The sequence below is a fragment of the Suncus etruscus genome, chromosome 13, assembly GCF_024139225.1.
Source record: "Suncus etruscus isolate mSunEtr1 chromosome 13, mSunEtr1.pri.cur, whole genome shotgun sequence".
Lineage (NCBI taxonomy): Eukaryota > Metazoa > Chordata > Mammalia > Eulipotyphla > Soricidae > Suncus > Suncus etruscus.
The window spans coordinates 8,010,442-8,030,547 of NC_064860.1; the positions used below are offsets into that span (position 1 = coordinate 8,010,442).

Sequence of the window (20,106 nt, forward strand, 5' to 3'; positions counted from 1 at the left end):
TTATTTCAAAATGTTTTGAAAAGTGTCTAGCATCAAAAGTTCCTTGGTTCTTCTCAGGCCAAATGTATCCCTCCTGCATGGGGTATTTGAAAAAGTTAAATCATATGATAAAGAAGGGGCAAGAGTAGTGACACAGGGGTAGGGTATTTGCCTTGCACAAAGCAGAACTAAGATGAAATATGGTGGTTCAATTCCCAGGCATCCCATATGGTCCCCAAGTCAGGATCTATTTCTGAGTGTATAGCCAGGAGTAATCCCTGAGTATCCCGGGTATGGCCCACCCACCCCTCCAAATCATCTGATAAAGAAGAAATGGTAACATAAGAATTAGTCAAGAAGAGAGTCAAGAAAGGATTGAAGTAGTCAAAAAGGTGTTGGAGAAGAGAAATAACTAGTTATATAAATGGAAACTGGTACCTCCTTGCTTGTAAAAAATAATACAGGTAAAATCTGTATATGTTCCACACCCATCCCTACTAATACAAATAATCATTTCTTAAATCTAATTTGTAAATTTGGTTACACTCAACAATTTTTTCAAACTATTCTTCTAGAAAGTATATTGGGTTTATAATTTACTAACTTAAGTTTTAAAATTTTAATTTTAAAAAATCTAATGAAATCTTTAAATGCATAGTCAAAAAGCTGGCACATCTGGTTAGCCACATGCAAAAAAGCAAACTCAGATCCCCAACTAACACCATGTACAAAGGTCAAATCCAAATGTATTAAAGACCTTGATATTGACCTGAAACCATAAGGTATATAGAACAACATGTAGGTAAAACACTCCATGACAATGAGACTAAAGGCATCTTTAAGAAGGAAATAGCACTCTCCAAACAAGTGGAAGCAGAGATAAACAGATGGGAATATATTAAGCTGAGACGCTTCTGTACCTCAAAAAAAATTGTGCCCAGAATACAAGAGCCACCCACAGAGTGGGAGAAATTATTCACCCAATACCCATCAGATAAGGGGCTAATCTCCAAAATATACAAGTCACTGACAGAACTTTACAAGAAAAACAAATCTAGTCCCATCAAAACATGGGGAGAAGAAATGGACAGACACTTTGACAAAGAAGAAATACAAATGGCCAAAAGGCACATGAAAAAATGCTCCACATCACTGATCATCAGAGAGATGCAAATCAAAACAACTATGAGGTACCATCTCATGCCAGAGAGATTGGCACACATCTCAAAGAATGAGAACAAGCAGTGCTATCATAGATGTAGAGAGAAAGGAACTCTTATCCACTCTTGGTGGGAATGCCGTCTAGTCCAATCTTTATGGAAAGCAATATGGAGATTCCTCCAAAAACTGGAAATTGAGCTCCCATATGATCCAGCAATACCACTCCTAGTGATATACCCTAGGAACACAAAAACGCAACACAAAAATCCCTTCTTCACACCTATATTCATTGCAGTACTACTTACAATAGCCAGATTCTGGAAACAACCAAGATTCCCTTCAGCAGATGAATGGCCAAAGAAACGTGGAACATATATACAATGGAATATTATGCAGCCATCAGGAGAGATGAAGTCAAGACATTTTTCTATACATGGATGTACCTGAAATCTATTATGCTGAGTGAAATAAGTCAGAGAGAGAGAGAGAGAGAGAGAGAGAGAGAGAGAGACAGAGACAGAGACAGAGACAGAGAGACAGAGAGACAGAGAGAGAGAGAAAGACGCAGAATGGTCTCACTCATCTATGGGTTTTAAGAAAAATAAAAGAAATTTTTACAATAATTCCCAGAACCAAAAGAGAAGAGGACTGGATGGTCCAGCTCAAAACATGAAGCTCACCAAAAAGAGTATAGTTAGAGAAATAACAATGAGAACTATCATAACAATGTGAATGAATAAGGGAATTAGAAAGCCTGTCTCGAGTTCAGGTAGGGGTGCAGGTGGGGAGGAGGGACATTGGTGATAGGAAAGTTGCACTGGTGAAAGGAGGTGTTTTTACATGACTGAAACCCAACTACAATCATATTTGTAATCAACATGTTTAAATAAAGAAAAAAATAAAAGATATGATAAAATTAAAAGAAAAAAAGAGGGCAAAAAGATTTTATGACTATAGTAATCCATACAAAATAATGAATATTAAACTTAAATGCTTCTGAAAGTCACAGTCTTGACCCTCCTATGCAGTCATTATTTTTATTTTAGATAACCCAAATGCCAAACTGGCAAAATATTAGAAATACTAATAAAAAAATGAAGAAAAAAATAGAAGTTAAATTGAATAGATTCTATATAAACAAGGGACCATAGACAATATTATGAACACATACTGGAGCCCTTCTCCCTGGCCTGGGGAGTGCCGGGAGGCTTGGCAGGCCCCCAGCTGTCCTTGTCTTTTTCCCCTGACTCCAGGCCTTCCCTGGATGCCAGCTCAGATGGCCAGAAGTGGGTTCAGGTGGACTCTTAGTGGTCCTCAGGCTTCCCCCTTACCTCTCCTTACACTAATGGAAATGCACTTTGGGAGGAGGGTGGGCCGTTTTAGTACTGATTTATGTTGGGACAGTCACTGGAATTTTTTTCTCCTTGTTTTCCTATTGATAGTATTGTATGAATATATTTTATATATTCATAACATCCATCTTGTGTTGTGACCTTGATACTGCCCTACAAATCTCATTTCTAATATTTTACTGCCTCAGTCCTAACCCTTATTTCCCCCTATCTTCTCAGTAGATGCAGGTCATGACATGAAGTTCACCACATAGAGTGATGAGTGCAGTTAGAGAAATAACTACACTGAAAACTATCACAACAATGTGAATGAATGAGGGAAAAAGAAAGCCTGTCTCGAGTACAGGTGTGGGTGGGGTGGGGAGTAGGTAGATCTGGGAAATTGGTGGTGGGAATCCTGCACTGGTGAAGGGGGTGTTCTTTACATGACTGTAATCATACAACTACAATTATATTTGTAATCACGGTGTTTAAATAAAGATAATTTATAAAAAATAAAAAAAGTAAAAATAAAAATAAACAATCTTGACTATATAGTAGAAACTAATATATTATTAGAGGCATATAATACTCCAAGATAAATCAGAAGAACAAAACTTGATTAGGTCCCATCAGGAATAATATATCTGAAACTATGATAAAAATCTACTTACAAAACAAAAGCCCAGGAACTGAGGTCTTTACTAATAAATTCTATCTGATATTCAAAGAATTAACACCTCATCTTCTTAAAATTTTTCATAAAATGGAGAAATTGGAAACAAACACATTCTATAAACCCAGTATTTTCTTATTACAAAACCAGATGAGTATACTACACATAATGAAAATTGTACATAATATCTCAAATGAATATGTGCAAGTTTTCAAGAAAAATTAAAAAGAGACAGTCATATTTCAAATATATATCTTAAGATATTTGTATCTGAAGAAAATCTTAAAGATGCCTTTGATAAGCCCCCCAAAAATAAATGGTTATAGATAAGTGGCAACAATATATAAAAGTATGCTGTGTGATAAGAAAACAATAAATAGAAAAATAGGAGAAAATAAAACAAAAACAAAGTAATTTTATTTATTATTGATTTTGATTTACAAAGTTTCTACTGACTATTCAACGAGCCAGAGCTTCATTGCAAAGATAAGGGTATCCCCCGCTCTTTAGGTTGGCAATGCCAGGGATGACTGAAGCCAGTCCCGAAATATTCAGGGTTCTTGAGGGCTGTACTCAGCCCTGCTTGGAGGACCATTTGGTAAAGATAGATTACCATAGTCAACCACGAAGAAGGCAGGCACCTTAATCCTTATACACTCCTTCAGGGTCTAAGGATGAACTATAAATAGATGTCAAAACACAAAATATATTGTTCATTCAAAACTCAAGGTGCTTAACATAGCTAGGAATATAGAATAAATTTTAATATATTGTGTTGGAAGTAATGAAGAAAAGAGAATGACCACAAATAGGAAGCCAGGATTTTTTTCTCTTACATTTTTCAAGATGATATTTGGATTTGAGAAATATTTTAGCTTTCACTTCAATAAATTTAACCAGTTTATTAATATGGGCTCAGTAGTCCTCGAGTATAAAGGAATTTTATATTATGTCCTTCATTTAATCTCTGCGTATTTCTGTATTTTTAAAAGCCTGTTTATTATTTATATATTATCATAACATAAAATTTAAATATTGACTATTGTATTGAAGGTTAACAAATTCAGTTCCATAATTTATTTTTTCCTGGTAGCTTTCCATCACAAGTCAAAAGTCTTTGAACTTCTGATTAGGTTCCATAGCCTGAAGGTGGTGAGTGTTTTTCCAGAAGGTTTTCAGTTTTTTTTTTTTTTAAAGCCTGCCTCCCCTGGAGTGGGTTCAAAGTTTTCTAATGGGAAGCATACTTGAAGCAGTCTTGATTCCGTGATTTTAATATATGATTTTACTTTATAGCTCTTTCCTAACTGAGAGCACTTACAATCAACATATTTTTAAAGCTTTATATTTTTGGCAATATTTTGTTGGTTCTTTGTTTCCTGTTCGAAAGGGCTTTTAAAGAGTAAGCGAATTTGCAGATTTCTCAAGCAAATACATTTGTACAGTGTAATATTAAAAGGTTCCTGAAATAAACTAATACAATGTAAATTCTTTCTGCATTCCCCACTTGTTGCACTGAAAACTGAGAATGATTGGAAGTGGGTACACTTACGGAAGAAAATGAGTCTTTTGAAATTAAATCGAGCATTTTCAATGTAGACCATTTTTATTCCTAGTTACATTCGATTTGGGAGTATCCTTTTGCATTTATATACAAGAAAATGGTGTCAAGGGCTGACCAATTATTTTTAAAGACAAAGGTTCTGACAAGCTTCTAGCTGACATGTTCCTTACATTTTTTAATAAAAAAACACATTAACTTCTATTAAAAGTTCAAAGTATTTGGTAAAAGTAATGCTATATTAAAAGTTTGATCACCTTATGCATAATATGTTGGAGTGGCTTCTGCCTCTGCCATCTATTCTTAGGAAGGATATTTGGCCTTATTAGTCCTACATATGAAGCCCAGTTATTAACCCTAATCTCCTCTTCTTCCCATCTCACATTTATTATTATAATTATTTTTATTATTATTATCATTATTATTATTCCAGTTTTCTTCCTCTTTCTCCTTCCTTTCTTCCAACCTACATAACAAAACCACCCACTGAAATCTTGTGTTCATCTCTTGATAAGTTGTTCAAAATTAGCACTTTTCTCCATTTACCTTCAGATATTATGTTTGTCTACTTTATTCCTCCTTAGACTTCTCTTGATCACCTTTTCTCATTAGAATTTTCAGCTTCTACTAAACAATTAGCAGTGGTTATATTGGTTTTAATTCTCTATTTTTTTTGTAACAAAAGATTTCTTTGGAAAGTGCAGCTAAGAAGCACAAAAGGAAATTCAGAGATCCATCAGAAAAATGTTTTGTATTCGGTAAGAAACTTTGTAAATTATAATAATATCGAAGCAGCACTTTTTTGTTTGTGTCTAGTTGTTTGCATTTTCATTTGTAATGAGAAATTATTGCCAATAACTACATGTGACAGTCGACATTACCTAGAATTCCGTGCTCTTTCTTAGAAAAGGACTCTTAATTTCAAAATAGGGTTTGATATTATATTAATATAAAATACAGATCAGGGTTATATTAAAAAGTAATGGATAATGATTGCTTTCTAAAGCATCCTCTTTACATTTAGAGACAAGAGCTGTACCAGATGCCCCTTGAAGAATGTCTCTTTTGTTCTCTTCAAAAAATGACCAAATATTTTTCCATCTGCATTTTAAAGAAAGGCAGAGTAAAATTACAAGCACCTAGTCCACCTGCCTTGCAAACATATAGTTGAGGGTTCAACTACCAGTGTCCAGCATGTACCAAGTGTGATCCTCTGGCTCTGTAATTTGAGTCTGGCAACTTAGATGTCCAGAATTCCTGGCACAGTAAGAGATTTCTGATCTCATTTTAGCTAGGTTAGTGAAAATGTATGCACACTAAAGAGATGAGTGCAGTAGCATAAAACAATGTATAAGGACCACAGCCAGGAAATGGTGCCCTTAGGCAAGTGAAGGTGTGGGAAAGTCAGCAACCCTCTAGGAGCACAATAACTATTGCCTGGATGCTTCAACTAATAGTCTGATTACATGTTCAAGATCCACAACTGAGGATAGCTGCTAATCTGAGTGAGGGCTGTAGTCAATAGCGGAAGCACTGGACATATGATGGGTGAACCCCAATAAGCACTCTAATAAATATGTATGAGGCCCACAGCAAGGTATGTTCCATTGTAACATCACAATAGTCATAGCAACAACCATACTTCAATGATGAAGTGAGGACAAAGAAGGAAAGGACATGCAATTAATCAAATGGCATTTGTTTGATCTCATTTTACTTCATGACTAACTAAATTTTATTCCTTTGCATGATAAACACTATTCAACCTAAATCATCAGTTTTAGGACTTACCATGGGCCATGCGATGGAACCAGTAGAAGCCAAAATCAACTCCTATAATTGTAAAGTACCAAGTCCATGGAGAATCCCAAGGCAAAACCACAAGATGATAATTATCCCAGATATATTTGTAAATGGTCACATCGATGGCCCTGTAAAAAAATCTGAAGACATAAAATTTTTAAACCTCAATTCTATCATTTTCCAGATAGCATTTATTCTAAAATTTTAGACAATAAAATTCTCTTTTCTTTTATTCTTTTGTATTGAACCATTAAAAGACATTCAACTTCATGAGATGAGACGATTTTACGGTAGATAAGGCTCTTGCCTTGCAGGTGACCAATACAGAATAAGAAAAGAGGTTCAGAAAAGAGGTTCAGTTTTCACTTAACTGCAATTCCACAGATATTTTTTTCCCATCTGTAATATCTAGATAATCCAGTCTACCATGTGCTAAAAATTTTTCCTCAGAATGGCAGAAAATGTTTGTGTCTCAACTCTCTTGTTGAGTGAGGGCTTTAAACACACCTTTATATTTTCAAATATAAAACATAAATGCAAAATATTCAATAGTTAATGGTGTGTGAGTCAATCACAGTGTTTAACTTAAACGTACTAAGGATATTATTATAAATAAAACATAAAATTAATATATTTTATTCACATGTTTAGTTTTGGGTAGAAGTTTGCACAGGAGGCCCATTGGACATACCTAGGAAATTTTGGCCAAATGAACAGTTGAAAAATTGGGGACATGGGAGTTGAGCAATATCAAGTGACAGTGGTAGGGTGAGTGCTTTGTATAATGTTAATCCAGTTTCAATCCTTGGCATGAACCTTTCATTCCATATGATCCCTGAGCACTGCCAGGAGTAATCACTGAGTTCAGAGCCAGAAGTAACCCCAAACTACTCAAGAGCATGGTACAAAAACAAAAACTAAAAATAAAATAATAATCAGCTAACAGAAAAACTCAGGGTCAAGTTTAATAACCTACTAATTTGATAAAGCCACGAGGTGATGGGGCTGGAGCAATAACATAGTGGTAGGAAATTTGCCTTGAGGACGGCCAATCCAGGACAGATCTTGGTTCCATTCCAGTCGTCCCATATGGTCCCCCAAGCCAGGAGCGATTTCTTAGTACATAGCCAGGAGTAAGTCCTGAGCAACATCAGGTATGGCCAAAAAACAAAAAACCAAAACAAAAAACAAACAAAAATATATGAGTTGAGCAAAGAATTTCTATCAATAAAATTTTTAACCCCTGTTGTTGTCAAAAGATAGAGCTAAAGCAAATTATACCAAAGACACCAAGAATGGAGATGACCCAGCTGTGGGGTAAGAAGCCTGAGAAAATTCTAACTGATTATTTGAAAATAAAATGTTCTTAACTGAAAAGTCTGTAAAGCACTAAATTTCTCTTCATATAATCAACTTTGATGCATGTTAGACAGTCTTTGTATAGAAATTTTACATATTTTAATTCCATTTTGATTTATATGACTTTATTCTTTAACATAATATATAATCTCATTATTTGAATAATCTTGTTATTTTTGATCTGTCATATACAAATAATAGACTACATTAACATCATAGCAACTAGAAATGCCATGTTTATGTTTTTAATAAGACTAAGATGATTAAATCTTTAAAAACAATATTTAAGATGAGACTAGATGTCTTCAAAGAAATGGTTTTCTCCTGAGTATAAAAGCTTTACTGAGGAAAAGTTCTAATAAAAACAACTAACAATTTGTCTATTCTCTGCACACTCTATACCCACAAAGTGCACAGAAGGCTCAGTTCTTGGTCTAACAGTTCTGAAAGTCAACATTGATAGGTATGCAAACACTTAAAAATTAAAAGATAATCAAGCATGGCTGTGTGAAAAATGTAAATGGAGCTCAGGTGAGCATTTCGGGATGTTGTCACTTATGTGTCCGTTCCCTTATAAAACAGAATGGTCCATACTAGCTCTTATTCTACTCTGGAATATCTATCCCCCATAACTTGACATTTCAAACATGTCTTCCAATTTATACTCTGGTTATTTGGCAAGAGAGTAGAAAATAAACATTTTTTAATTTAAATAATGTTAGCTTGATTGGAAACATTTTATATTGATATTAATTTATTTATATTTGTATATTTACACAAGCACTTCTCAACAGTATTGACAGTTAACTTCAATAATTATTTTTTTAATTAAAAAACCTTGAGGTGCAGTTCCTTGTTAGTATAGTGGTGAGTATACCCACCTGTCAGGCGGGAGTCCAGGGTTCGATTCCCCGATGGGGAAGCATGAGAAATTATTTTTGGGGCGAGTGAGGTGGCGCTAGAGGTAAGGTGTCTGCCTTCCAAGCGCTAGCCAATGAAGGACCGCATTTCAATCCCCCAGCGTCCCATATGGTCCCCCCAAGCCAGGGGCAATTTCTGAGTGCTTAGCCAGAAGTAACCCCTGAGCATCAAACGGGTGTGGCCCAAAAAAATAAAAAAAATTAAATATAAAAAAATAAAAATAAAACTTGAGATACAGTTACAAATTTGTTCATTATTGAGTCTCAGTCATATTTTTTATTGCAAGGGTCTGTGTTGTGGAGTCATTCAAAATATAGAATATTTTATTTAGATTTTCAGGGAGGGACTACAGAGCATGAAAACCGGCTAAGCTTTGCAAAAGCCGGCTCCCTGTGTGTGACACCAGGCAGGGAAAATCCGCGAAAGTACACCGGCCCAGTGGGGCCCAACTGTGAAAAACTGTGAGTGTGACCTGTCTATGTCTGTCTACTGTCCTCTTGCGTGAAACTCTTGCAAGTGGGGCAAAAAGAGGCTCCAGCGGAGCTCCGCTTCGCTACGCGGCCATGCACTCTTTCTAAGGAAAGAACTCCATTGCAACAAGAAGGAAAAATCACACTAAGAACGGTGCTATATCACAGAAGCAAACATTTCTCCCCGTACTGTCTTCTCTGTTGCATGCTCGGGCCTAAGATTTGACCCAGTGTGAGGCTTCATCCACGGAGGACTCCCCTCCCTTAGAGGCAAGTCAGCCCATCCAGAAAGGGAGGAGCCAGAGGAGTGTGCTGCCTACATCATATAGACAATGAATACCACCACAACACGTAGAAAAACCCACAATACAAGTGTGACAATGGGGAAACAACGCAGGCCAGCATCAGACATAGAGAATGAAGATGACAATTCTGAGGACCAGATAATGACCAACCAACTAATCAACCTCTCAGATAAGGACTTTAGACTAGCAATATGGAAGATGCTCAACGGACTCCAAGAAACCATGGATCGAGTTGAACAGAACACTAATAAGAACCAAGAAAATATGAAGACAGAAATCACAAAACTCCAAACTGAATTAACATGTCAACTAACAGGACTGAAAAAGTCAGTAAACGAAGTGAATGACAAAATGAATAAGCTCTGGGACAGGGTATCAGAAGCTGAGAATAGACTTGGTGCTGTGGAAGATGAGATATATAACAATTGATACAGCAGGAGAGATTGGACAAAAAACTTAAAGCAAATGAGCAGACAATGGAAAAATTAGTCAAAGAATGGGAACAGATGAAAATAGAAGTCTATGATAAGATCAACAGAAACAACTTAAGAATCATTGGAGTCCCAGAGACCCAGGAAGAAAATTTCCAGGAAGAATCAACGGTCAAGAACATCATGAAAGAGAAACTTCTAGAGCTAAAGAATATATGTGATCAAATCCTGCGTGCCCAAAGAGTACCAACCAAAAGAGACCCCAGAAAAAACACCCCAAGACACATCCTAGTCACAATGACAAATCCCACAGATAGAGACAGAATTCTGAAGACAGCAAGATCAAAAGGGGAAATCATGTTCAAGCAAGCTTCCCTGAGATTTACAGCAGACCTGTCACCAGAAACACTCAATGCCAGAAAGCAGTGGTGGATATTGTGACAAGACTGAACGAAATGAATGCTTCACCCAGAATACTATACCCAGCAAAACACACTTTCCGGTTTGACGGAAGAATACATGGCTTCACAGACAAAAAACAGCTCAGAAACTTCACAGACACAAAACCAGTCTTAAGAGAAAAACTGAAAGACCTAATCTAAGACAAGACTACCCAAAAGACACACCAAATTTCGAAATAAAGATGGCGTTAAATCCCAGGACAATTCTTTCTCTCAACGTCAATGGACTAAATGCACCAGTTAAGAGACACAGAGTGGCTAAATGGATCAAAAAACTCAATCCAACCTTTTGCTGCCTACAAGAAACGCACCTGAATAGTCAGAACAAACATAGACTCAAAATAAAAGGCTGGAGAAAAATTATCCAAGCAAACAACACCCATAAAAAAGCTGGAGTGGCCATACTAATATCAGATAATGCAAACTTTATACTCAGGAAGGTTGTAAGGGACAAAGATGGACATTTTATATTAATCAAGGGGTACGTAGAGCAGGAAGAATTCACTCTCCTAAACATATATGCACCGAATGAGGGGCCAGCAAAATATTTAATACAACTGTTGACAAATCTGAAAAATAATATCAACAACAACACAATAATTGTGGGGTACCTTAACACGGCTTTGTCAACACTGGATAGGTCAACCAGACTGAAACCCAACAAGAATATACTAGACCTGAGGAGAGAAATGGAAGAAAGAGGCCTAGTGGATATATATAGGACACTCCATCCCCAGAAACCTGGATACACATTCTTCTCCAATGTACATGGGACATTCTCCAGGATAGACTACATGCTGGCACATAAAACATACCTCCATAAGATCAAGAGGATAGAAATTTTGCAGACTACCTTCGCTGACCACAAGGCTCTGAAATTATTTGTGAACTCCAAAGGGACTCAGAAGAAACAATTTAACACCTCATGTTAAACAACCTCATGCTCAATAACCAATGGGTCCGAGATGAAATCAAGGAGGAAATTATAAGGTTCCTGGAAACAAATGACAATAAAGACACAAACTATCAGAACTTATGGGACACAGCAAAAGCAGTACTGAGAGGAAAATTTATAGCTTTGCAAGCACACATCAGGAATGAAGAAGGAGCTTACCTGAGTAGCTTAATGACACAGCTAATAGAACTAGAAAATGCTCAACAAAAGGACCCAAGAATAGGAAGACAGAAGGAAATAACAAAGCTGAGAGCAGAAATCAACAAGTGGAAACTCAAAAAACAATCCGAAAGATCAACGAAAGCAGAAGTTAGTTCTTTGAAAAGATAAACAAGATTGATAGACCACTGGCAAACCTAACAAAGAAAGAGAGAGAGAGAAACTTGATAACTCGTATCAGGAATGAAAAAGGAGAGATCACTACTGATATGACAGAGATTCAAAGGGTAATCAGAAACTACTTTGAAAAACTCTACGCCACTAAAAATGAGAACCTGGAAGAAATGAATAAATTCTTGGACTCATAATCTTCCACGGTTGAAGGAAGAGGATGTAGCATATCTAAACACCCCCATCACCATTGATGAAATTAAAACAGTAATCAAATGTCTGCCGAAAAACAAAAGCCCAGGTCCAGATGGATTCACTAATGAATTCTATCAAACTTTCCAAGAGGACCTACTGCCAATCTTGGCAAGACTCTTTCATGAAATTGAACAAACAGAAACACTTCCAAATAGCTTTTATGAAGCCAACATCACCTTGATACCTAAACCAGACAGAGACGCTACCAAAAAAGAAAATTACAGACCAATATCACTGATGAATGCAGATGCAAAGATCCTCAACAAAATCCTGGCAAATAGGATTCAATGCCTCGTTAAAAAGATCATCCACTACGATCAAGTAGGTTTTATCCCAGGAATGCAAGGCTGGTTTAACATCCGTAAATCTATCAACATAATACACAACATCAATAACAAGAAAAATAAAAACCACATGATCATATCAATAGATGCAGAGAAAGCATTTGATAAGGTCCAACACCCATTCTTGATCAAAACTCTCAGCAAGATGGGAATGGAGGGAACCTTTCTCAATATAGTGAAGGCCATCTACCACAAGCCAGTGGCAAATATTATCCTCAATGGAGAAAAACTGAAAGCCTTCCCTCTAAATTCTGGCACAAGACAAGGCTGTTCTCTCTCACCACTCCTATTCAACATAGCACTGGAAGTACTTGCTATAGCGATTAGGCAAGAAAAGGATATCAAGGGAATCCAGATAGGAAAGGAAGAAGTGAAGCTCTCACTGTTTGCAGATGACATGATACTCTACTTAGAAAACCCTGAAGACTCTATCAAAAAGCTTCTAGAAACAATAGACTCATATAGCAAGGTGGCAGGCTACAAAATTAACACACAAAAATCAATGGCCTTTCTATACACCAATAGTAATAAGGATGAAACAGACATTAAGAAAACAACCCCATTCACAATAGTGCCACACAAACTCAAATATCTTGGAATCAACTTGACTAAATATGTGAAGGACCTATACAAAGAAAACTATAAAACTCTGCCACGAGAAATAAGAGAGGACACACGGAAATGGAAACGCATACCCTGCTCATGGATTGGCAGGATTAACATCATCAAAATGGCAATACTCCCCAAGGCATTATACAGATTTAATGCCATCCCTCTGAAGATACCCATGACATTCTTCAAAGAAGTGGATCAGACACTTTTGAAATTCATTTGGAACAATAAACACCCTTGAATAGTTAAGCAATCATTGGGAAAAAGAATATGGGAGGAATTACTTTCCCCAACTTTAAACTGTACTACAAAGCAACAGTTATCAAAACAGCATGGTATTGGAATAAGAATAGGTCCTCAGATCAGTGGAATAGGCTTGAATACTCAGAAAATGTTCCCCAGACATACAACCACCTAATATTTGATAAAGGAGCAGGAAATCCTAAATGGAGAAGGGAAAGCCTCTTCAACAAGTGGTGTTGGCACAATTGGATAGCCACTTGCATAAAATTGAACTTAGACCCCCAGCTAACATCTTGTACGAAGGTAAAATCCAAATGGATTAAAGACCTCGATATCAGCCCCAAAACCATAAGATATATAGAACAGCTCATAGCAAAACGCTCCAGGACATTACAGGCATCTTCAAGGAGGAAACTGCACTCTCCAAGCAAGTGAAAGCAGAAATTAACAGATGGAAATATATTAAGCTGAGAAGCTTCTGCACCTCAAAGGAAATAGTGCCCAGGATACAAGAGCCACCCACTGAGTGGGAGAAACTATTCACCCAATACCCATCAGATAAGGGGCTAATCTCCAAAATATACAAGGCACTGACAGAACTTTACAAGAAAAAAACATCTAACCCCATCAAAAAATGGGGAGAAGAAATGAACAGACACTGACAAAGAAGAAATACACATGGCCAAAAGACACATGAAAAAATGTTCCACATCACTAATCATCAGGGAGATGCAAATCAAAACAACGATGAGATACCACCTCACACCCCAGAGAATGGCACACATCACAAAGAATGAGAATAAACAATGTTGGCGGGGATGTGGAGAGAAAGGATCTCTTATCCACTGCTGGTGGGAATGCCGTCTAGTTCAACCTTTATGGAAAGCGATATGGAGATTCCTCCAAAAACTGGAAATCGAGTTCCCATACGATCCAGCTATACCACTCCTAGGAATATACCCTAGGAACACAAAAATACAATACAAAAACCCCTTCCTTACACCTATATTCATTGCAGCACTATTTACCATAGCAAGACTCTGGAAACAACCAAGATGCCCTTCAACAGACGAATGGCTAAAGAAACTGTGGTACATATACACAATGGAATATTATGCAGCTGTCAGGAGAGATGAAGTCATGAAATTTTCCTATACATGGATGTACACGGAATCTATTATGCTGGGTGAAATAAGTCAGAGAGAGAGAGAAAAATGCAGAATGGTCTCACTCATCTATGAGTTTTAAGAAAAATGAAAGACACCCTTGTAATAATAATTTTCAGACACAAAAGAGAAAAGAGCTGGAAGTTCCAGCTCACCCCAGGAAGCTCACCACAAAGAGTGATGAGTTTAGTTTGGGAAATAACTACATTTTGAACTGTCCTAATAATGAGAATGTATGAGGAAAATGGAGAGCCTGTCTAGAGTACAGGCGGGGGTCGGGTGGGGCGAAGGGAGACTTGGGACATTGGTGATGGGAATGTTGCACTGGTGATGGGTGGTGTTCCTTACATGACTGAAACCCAAACACAATCATGTATGTAATTAGGTGTTTAAATAAATTAAAAAAAAAGAAAAAAAAGCATATTTTTTTTAAATTGCAGTGAGAACCATGATTAATATTTTATTTAGGTTATAAAACTGAAAATAGTCAAAAAACAAAGCAGAATTTTGAGGACTACAGAGTTAGCTCAAATGCCTAACAACATACTGTATATATGGGAATCCCAGCATTGCAGAATGCTCTTAGTATAGCAGGGATCAACATTTGAGCACAAAAATAGAAGTAGCTTCTCTACAGGGCCATGCATCCTCACACAAAAAAAGAAAACATTAATAACAATAATAATAAATATAGTTATAATAACAGTAAACAAAGTTAAAAGAATTGATCTCATTTAGCATAAAACTTTACAGATATTGTCAAAGCAGATCCAATTCTGAACTCAGTGAGCCATTGAATCAATTAACACTAAAAGACTCTGAGGTACCAAACAGAGCAAAAGAAAGGGAGATGAAATTAAGTCAAATTGGCAAGACTACCCTATCTGTCCAGATGAGGTAGACTTTTTTAAATGTTGTTTTCTTTCTTGTCAATTTTAGGAACAAGTAAAATACAGCTCAACATCTGAGGCCGGAGAGGTGGTGCAAGCAGTAGGGCATCTGCCTTGCATGCGCTAACCTAAGACAGACCAAGGTTCCATCCCTGGGGTCTCATTTGGTCCCCCAAGCCAGGAGTGATTTCTGAGCACAAAATTAATAACTCCTGAGCATCAACAGGTGTGCCCCCCGAAAAAAAAAAAGTACAACTCAACATCAATATTTTCTGAGGTGCTCAGGGATATCTCAATGGCAAAAGTGCGTGCCTTATAAGCTTGAGACCACAAATTCAATCCTAGGTTCTGTCCACTTAAATTAAGCAGGGTCGAGGGACCCCTTGGTTTAGGTTTTTTTATGTAGCAACAATATTTGCCTTCTCTGGCAGTGCCTAGGAGAAAGCCGACTAGGGAAAAAGCCACTGAGCATTGCTATTAGTGGTGGGATGTAACAAACACTGAGTCAGTCGGTTGTAGGACCCGCCATGAACACATGTGCAAGTGTTCCATGGAGTACAACCCAAGTGATTATCGCCACCACAAGCAGAGGTGAGCTCCCCAGCAAGAACCTCAATCCAGTGCACAAACACTGTTGTGTCGACACAACAGAATAGAATGAGGGAAGAAGAGATATGAGATTTCTAAGAAAGGTTAGAGGGGCCCTGAAAATTTTCCATTTGTAAAAAAGAAAGAGAACACGCCTGTAATGGAAATACTTTTTTTTTTATTTCCTGTACAGGTGCCAGGTCTTGAGCAGACACCTAATTTATTACCCTGTCAACTGACTTATTAGAGCTGACACAAATCGAGTTGAAATATGCTTGACATACTATAGTCAAGACTGTTTTTTTCACACTTTAGTACAAAGCCAAACTTTCCTGAAGGTGAAAGGAAAGAGGGGAGAAGCAGTGGGAGTTATAATCCCTGCTTTCTATCAGCAAGAAGAATATGATCCTCATCCACCATAAATGGAGGAAAAAAAAACAGCCATGCAGTGTCCACAACTAAAAACAAGCCAGCCAGGGATACAGCTGGGATCATCGGGGTCTGGAAAGCACTTGATTGCAGGAAATAGCACCTACATTTTCCAAAATGTTCCCACCAGACCTGGACTCATAAAACAAAGCTCCTCCTCTTTTGTTTTCCCAATGTCTGTCCTCTCCCAGCCTCCACTTTCAGCCTATGACTCTGCAATCTGGAATTCAAACTTCAACTTTCTAAACCTTATTCTATAGGGAAAAGCATATGTAATTTACATGTAGGAAGCAAGCTTTCTTTAACAAAGGAAGATGGGCCATTGGAATGTTGGGTAACAACAGCAGGGGGTACCGAATAACCAAGTATTAGATTCCCTTTTACACATTAAACTTGAATGTAAGACCAAGGAAATGATCTTGATTTAAGGAGACATTAGAATCCTCTGATGATTTTGAGATTTTTTTTTCTTTTAAATTCCTATTTTCTGAATCAATTCTCTCCCACTAGCGTATCTCCTCTGAGATTTGAGACTTGTCTTCTAACAAATGAAAAATAACTAATACTGTGGGGGGAATAATTTTTTCTCAAATCTAGAATTTTTATCCTGCCAATGTTCAGTAACTGTAATATGTCAAGGTAGGAAACTGCAAAGCAATTCACACTTAAATTCTGGATTGTAAAGATATAAAATGAATTTCTAAGGTTGAGATTTTTAAGTTATAAATCAAAATAAGTATTTGGGGGGGTCAGTAATTGTAAATCTAATTATCAAGGTATTCATTTTTATTGTAACAATCAACCAAAGTAAAAACACATTAGACATGGAATTTATTCTATCCATATTTCCAGCTTATTTAAGATGAGTTTATTAGGTTGAATGAACCCGAAAAGTATCTAGCTCTCAAAAACTCAAGGCTGGTATCAGGATCCAATGAAGTAAAATTTGACTTAATGGTATGACTGCAAACTTTTCAAATTTTAAGGCAATTTTCTTGGAAGAGTCTTCTTACAATCTTCTTAATAAGAGGAACCTATTTCTCAGAGATATTTGCCATTTTTACTATTTACTACTTTAAAATTGTCATTAATCTTTTGTTTGTCCAGATGATGTAAAATTAATGATAATACATTAGACATTTAATTTCTTTTTTATTTTATTTTATTTTTTTTTTTGGATTTTAGTTTTTGGGTCACACCTGGCAGCGTTCAGGGATTACTCCTGGCTCTATGCTAAGAAATCGCTCCTGGCAGGCTCGGGGACCATATGGGATGCTGGGATTTGAACCACCGACCTTCTGCATGCAAGGCAAACACCTTACATCCATGTTATCTCTCTGGCCCCTAGACATTTAATTTCTAAGTATTTTTCTCATAAATCAGAAAATTAACCAGTAATAGATTGATATTATCACAAATATTTTCCATGCACATGAACACAATCAATAAATCCATGTGAGTTTTATTTATATCTATCTAATTATTGACTCAAAAAATTTTAATTTATTTCTATATCTTTTTATAACCTGGTCTAGGAAATTGTATTTGTAAAGTTACCTCCACTTCCACTTTTGCTCCATCTAGTGGAATATTGATTTTTTGCTCAGTAATATCAAGTATATATAACCAAGCTGTAGCTTCAGCAAACAGATTGAAATCTATAATCTTTCATTACTGCAAAATAATAAAAGATTCAAAACAATTACTTCACTTAATTTATTATAATATAGCAACCTCCAGCAAATAATTTTCTTTCTTTAATTAAAGACCATGTAGTAAATTTATAACAAGTAAATGACCAACATTGATATGTCTTTAAATTATGATTAAATTTTCTTTTAAAAAAGGCAAATTACTTTAAGAAACATAGAATAAGAACTCAAGTTCAGGCTAAAAATTGCACTCATTAGGGGAACTTATTTTAAAAACAGTCCTACATGTTACAAACAAATAAGATTTAACTTGTAAGACTTCTAAGGTAAGCATTAAGAGAAAAAAGAGATATTCTCCCCAGGAAATATACTTATCTAGCTAGCAAAAAAATCTTAAAAAATGGAAGTAGGGAAGTTAAATAAGTTTTTTGGTGATAAAATAAATCCATTATAAACATCATTGTCAATATTGCATAAATGCATTTTTATCTTGTTTGGGATAACGAATAGCTAGTTGTAAATTCATCACTTGAAAACAGCAAGAATTCATTTGTTAGAGCGCTGATGATATTAAGAGCAATACTGCTTTAGATACTAAATTCTGGTATTAAAATAAGTATCGAATTTCTCATTCTTCTGCGTCACAGGAGTCAAAGGTGTTTCAAAGAAGTTTAATTTCCTCCATTTTAACTTTTTTTTTTTCACAAATCAAAACTTGTCAGGAATGGAAAATTCCATCCATGCGTGACAACTGAATCTTTGAATACATAGGTCTGGAGCTTGAGTAGCTAAACTCCATAGTAAAAATTGGCAGTGCCTTGTATACGTTAGAAGCAGAGTGTCCTCAACTTATTTGAAAATTTACGTACTTATTAGCCTTCCAACTTACTGCAACTTGATTTATAATCTGCTGTTTCAACAGAATAAATGAACCCATTAAAATTAAGCATACTGTAGATATTTATATCAGGAATATAATTTCTCAGGGGAGGATGCAATTTATGGAAGCAGAAACATTGGGAGGAAGTAACAAATTGAGGTCCTGGGTTTTTAATGAAGGATTGGAAATTGAGTTCTGCTTATACAAGCAGTGGGAAAAGATGTGATTATTTTTTCACTCGTTAGCATTTAAGTCAGTAGCAGGATATTTAAGAAGGTCTGCATAAAGGTTTGGTTAATTTTCATGTTGCATTGTTGCATCATGTAATCTAGTTATTGAAAGAAAGACACACTCTCTGAATATATTACCTGGGTTTGCTATGATAAAGAGAAATAACTGCCAAGCACTCACTGATCACTTCAGGAGTAGGTTCTGACTTGAAGGCTGCTTAAGAGATGCCAGAAGAATAAAAACTGATGAAGACTGGCCCAAAGTGTGGTGGTTCAGACAGATGGACTTCTCTTACAAGTCATGGTCTAGCAAACAGACTTTGTTAATAAGATACAAGCTTGTCCAAATTGGTATTTTTTATCAGTGTGGTAGGTATGTTATGAATTATAATTATTAAAATTTTATGCAAAAATGAAAATGAGAGAATCAGATAAACATTGTTTTATTTTTTCATAGCCTGCTTTGTAAATAAATGCCTTTTACATTCATGAGTGGCAAAGTGAAAAGGCATGTTCATGGTTTCTCTTTGATTTCTATAACTTCTAATGTCAGAAGCCACATGCCAATTCAAAATTATTACCCTAAATTTAATCACTCATGAAAGATTAGCAAAAGGTAAATAATACCATTTTTCTCACAATCACACATCATAAGGATGTGTCAAGCCTCTGTAATTGCACTGAATATGAAATAAGTCCCTAAAGAGAATCTGATCCATTGAATAAGCGTTAATCTAACCTTAGCTTTAATTATTTGCATTAGAATTTCCCCCTTATATGGTGGCATCTATTTCAATAGTTTTTTTTAAAAATTTCTATACAATTCTTCCCCTTATCTCCTCTGGAAAGGAGACAGTGTGAAGTGGACTTTGAAGTTTAGCTTTATGTGGTTGTTTGTTTGTTTAGTTGCTCGCTTGCTTTGATAGAAATAAATCAAACATTTTGACATTTTATTTTCCAAGACTTCTCTATTGAATGTTCACATGAAGGGTTATGAGATAAAAATCTTCATGAAACAAACAAAATTAACCCTATCTCAGTACTTTAGGATTGCTGTTCACAATTCAAGAACATAAA

At 36.1% G+C, this 20,106-nt stretch overlaps 1 protein-coding gene across 1 annotated transcript in view; it reads right to left on the reverse strand.

The window, feature by feature from the left end:
• The window catches only part of AGMO (alkylglycerol monooxygenase), a 355,078-nt gene that overhangs the window by 329,400 nt on the left and 5,572 nt on the right, over positions 1–20,106 (reverse strand). The window contains exon 3 of the mRNA XM_049785698.1: positions 6,497–6,648. Coding sequence (XP_049641655.1) covers positions 6,497–6,648 — 152 coding nt within the window. The remainder of the gene's footprint in view (positions 1–6,496; positions 6,649–20,106) is intronic.